At 34.0% G+C, this 3919-nt stretch overlaps 1 protein-coding gene across 1 annotated transcript; it reads right to left on the bottom strand.

Annotated features, from left to right (window-relative positions):
- LOC18601953 (cytochrome P450 71D9) lies at positions 1044 to 3594 on the bottom strand. The gene is made up of 2 exons (XM_018120397.1): positions 2490 to 3594; positions 1044 to 1865 (listed from the first exon to the last, which is right to left on the bottom strand). The coding sequence occupies exons 1-2, from the start codon at positions 3393 to 3395 to the stop codon at positions 1242 to 1244; spliced, it is 1530 nt and encodes a 509-aa protein (XP_017975886.1). The 5' UTR covers positions 3396 to 3594; the 3' UTR covers positions 1044 to 1241.

The following is a 3919-nucleotide window of genomic DNA, read 5'->3' as shown; positions in this document are numbered from 1 at the left end:
TCGTTATTGATTTCTTTACACCTTTGAGATAGAGAATCATTATATTTAATTTTACCGTTTATGATACTATATGTTCTTTGTTATGAATGTTTTTACTTGACTTAATGTTCATGAAGTATATTAATGAAGTATTCATTGAATATAATTTTAGTTTGTTGCAAAAATGGATAACTTCATGACTTTTAATAAAACTAATTACACTCATGAACTCATTTCAGTTAAACAATACATAGTATAATGATAATTTGTAATTCGGTAATTAAGTAATTTTCATATAATTACAATACAAAATACATGTATTAAGTTAAATGTTTTGAGGAAAAAAAATAAAAATACCTTGATAAATTAATTTTTAATTAATTAATGTATAAATTAATAAATTATTAATTTATCGATTAAATAATATTTCAATTAATTAATAAATTTCATGATTTCGAGAATATTAATTTATAGAGGTTTTTTAGTACAGAGTGAAATTTTAATTTAGGAGCTGACCCGATGTATTTCACATGTGTACACATGTAGACATTCCATATGTGATAATCAATCTGCATATTCCTAGTTTTCATGGCATAAGAGCTTGCATAACTTTTGAGCTTGAAAACCCAATCATTTGATGTGAGGAGACACCGTCAATCTTTGTTGTTTAGGGGTGATTAGCTATCTAATTGAATCAATCTTTTCTAATGAGATCTTATTCTTGATTTAAGTTCATTGAAAAGGATAGGCTTTTTATCTACAAAACAAATGTAGGTTCGGAAATACGATTACTTGTGAGGAAGGTATTAGCAACCCACAACTTCCATTCAAAAAATGGTACCAACTAATCATGTATTCTCTTATTTTTAATCTTGATAAATAAGCTTTAGTTTCATATTTAATTTTACATTCCTCAATTATTTTTGTCCAATATGGATCGATCTCTTATCTTTTGGGATTGATCCTGAAGCTCCCCTGCTGGCTTTTGGCTGTTGTTGGTGTTGTCTGATGCTGGTGCTTTCATACATTCCCTTCATAACGTAGTTGTAATACTAAATATTTGCGCAAACTTAATAGTATAATTTAAATTGAAAATTGTTGCAACATATAGCTTGGTAAAAAGTCTAGCTTGGACTTACAGCTTGACTTCTTAGTCTTGAGTATACAATACATGGCATTGAACTTGCTTATTGTTGCTTACAATATAAATTCTGTAACTAAGAATAAAAGATAAAAGGTAGCGAGAATTTGTTTAGCACAGTTTACTCGCTAGGCAAAGGATGGTAAGGAATGGGAATTAAGAAGAGATCATTCTTTCTTCTTACAGTTATGCCAAAACATTCAGTCATGTCCAAGTCTTCACAATTGCTTCCGTTTGGGAGCTTCCAATCAAAATGGTATAGCAATTGTGCAAGGGGTAGCTCAATGTTGGGGAGTGCAAATGATATGCCTGGACATATCCTCCTTCCAGCACCAAATGGAATATATTCGAAATGTGTGCCCCTAAAATCAATAGGACTGTCCAAGAACCTCTCTGGGTTAAAGTTTTCAGCATCTTTCCAATACCTAGAATCTCTTCCTATGGCCCATGCATTAACTATGACTTTACTCTTTGCAAGTATATCATATCCACTAATTACACAATTTTCATCACACTCTCTTGGTACTAGAAGAGGTGCAGCAGGATGTAACCTCAAAGTTTCTTTAACTATTGATCTCAAGAATTTCAATTCATGAATACCAGCTTCATCCACGTTACCTTTTCTATCAAAAACCTGTCTCACCTCGGCTTGTGCTTGTTTCATCACTCTTGGATTTTTTAGCATTTCTGACATTGCCCACTCCATTGTTGTTGATGAAGTGTCACCCCCAGCCACCAGAATGTCCTGCAAGATGATACATTATCATTAACTTTTTTTGATGTTTATGTTATCACGAATTTTGTATAAACATATTGTAATTTTCTGATAGAAACTTAATTTGAGTTGGAATAGACAGATTGTCAACTTCACTTCATTGTGCGTACAATTTTTGATAAGCCAAAAATATTTCATTAAAGATGGGTTACTTTAACTTCGTAACCCTTCAAAAGTTTACACGTCACCCTATAAACCTGCACAGATCACCCTGATCACCTTGGACCCTGCACTATAAACCTATATTCTTCCTTCACAAAAACAAACGCCAAAACCCTACTCAAGCCCATACACAGCCGCGGCCATCAGCTCAGAGCCATTCCAAAGACATGTTAAGCTCATTGTGCGTACAATTGAAAAGATGATTTTACTTCAATCCATATAGGCAATTGTTCTGAGTGGTGCATCACCATTAATTTATAGACTATAAAAGATAATTCAACAAAAATAAATAAACATTTCAAGTGATCAAGTTTGTTCTTAGATAGCTTCTCAAAAAACGAAAAAGGGGTTGTTCTTAGATAGCTTATGGCTACTAAAGAAGTTATGATAAAAGTTGATCTGTATAAATACATGAGAGAAAATGATACTAACCAAGATAATTGCTTTTATTTTGTCATTCGTCAGAGGAATTTCAAGATCAGAACTCTGTTGAAGTTTAAGAAGAACATCAAGAAGATCTTCCTCTTCTTGTTGATTGCCCGTTTCTGATGTCCTGTTTGTTTTCTCTTTGTGCTCGTTAACTATGTCTTCAAGTATCCGATCAGAAGCCAGTTGCAGCTTCTCAAGTTTAAGCCTCACTCCACTGATCAGTTTAAGCAGCTCATTAGAAGGATACATATCAGCTAAGCAGAAACCACCTGCGAGCTTTATAGCTTCCATCATAATTCTTATGAATTCTTCTTGGTCTTTGCTTTTCTTACCAAAGGCTGCCCTTGATGTTATCCCATATGTCATTGAGAAAATTTTCTCACTGAGATTAACTGGGGATCCTTCAATCAAAGATATGGTTTTGATGAGAGCAGAAACTTCTTCTTCCCTAATGAATCGAAATGACAGAACGCGACTTGGACTCAAAAGCTCCATCGTGCTGATTTTCCTCAACTGTCTCCAATAGTTTCCATAGGGTGAAAACACAATGTTTGTAGAATCATATGACATTATCTTAGAAGCAAGAAGATAAGGCCTTTGAGCAAAGATGGTTGCGTGGTCTTTCAAAACCTCTTTTGCAGTTTCCGGAGAAGATATTACAATGGTGGGAACTTCACCAAGTTGTAGATGCATCAAAGGCCCATGTTTCTTGGCCAAATCTCTGAGGGTATGATGGGGCAGAGAGCTAATGAGCTGATGCATGTTACCTATGAGAGGAAGTTTTCGTGGTCCTGGAGGAAGCCTTGCTTGGGGGTTTTTGGCTTTCCATCCTTTCAGAACTTTTACTACCATGAACACAAAAAGAAAGGTGAGGAGTGGGGTGGTGAAGGAGGGAAATTGAAACTCCATGATGCTCAAGGAAAACAGAAGAAACGCCACTGCTTCTTTTCCCCCCTTGGAAAGAAAGACAAAAATATGAGGTTCTCTCTCGCTGAATTGTAATTACTTGATATCATTACAAGTCTTTGAATATTCGAATTGATGAAGGTGGAATTATACATGCAAATCAGGACATTTCTTAAGAGGTGAATTTTTTATTAAGCAAACAAAAATCTTTTCCAATTAAAATAAAGAAATAGGTTTGAAACCTAACAAGCTATCACATTATTGCATTTGTGATTTGGACTCTTTTTCTACCAGGGAGGGCAAGGCTCTTGATAAAGACAAAAAAAACCACCTTGAAATGAAACTCTTAGTAAACCACCTTGAATTATTTGTTCAATGTACACCCACACTTTTGAATTTTTTTGTAATTGTACTTTTTCTCAAAACCCTTACCATTTCTTTATGTCATGAAAAGTCTTTTATAGATCATGTTAGAAACTTGATGATGGTATAATGATAAAGAAAACGAATAAAATCAATTAATGCCT

The sequence above is a fragment of the Theobroma cacao genome, chromosome 4, assembly GCF_000208745.1.
Source record: "Theobroma cacao cultivar B97-61/B2 chromosome 4, Criollo_cocoa_genome_V2, whole genome shotgun sequence".
NCBI lineage: Eukaryota > Viridiplantae > Streptophyta > Magnoliopsida > Malvales > Malvaceae > Theobroma > Theobroma cacao.
Note: the sequence above shows the minus strand (reverse complement) of the source record. Positions and strands in the feature narration are given on the sequence as shown.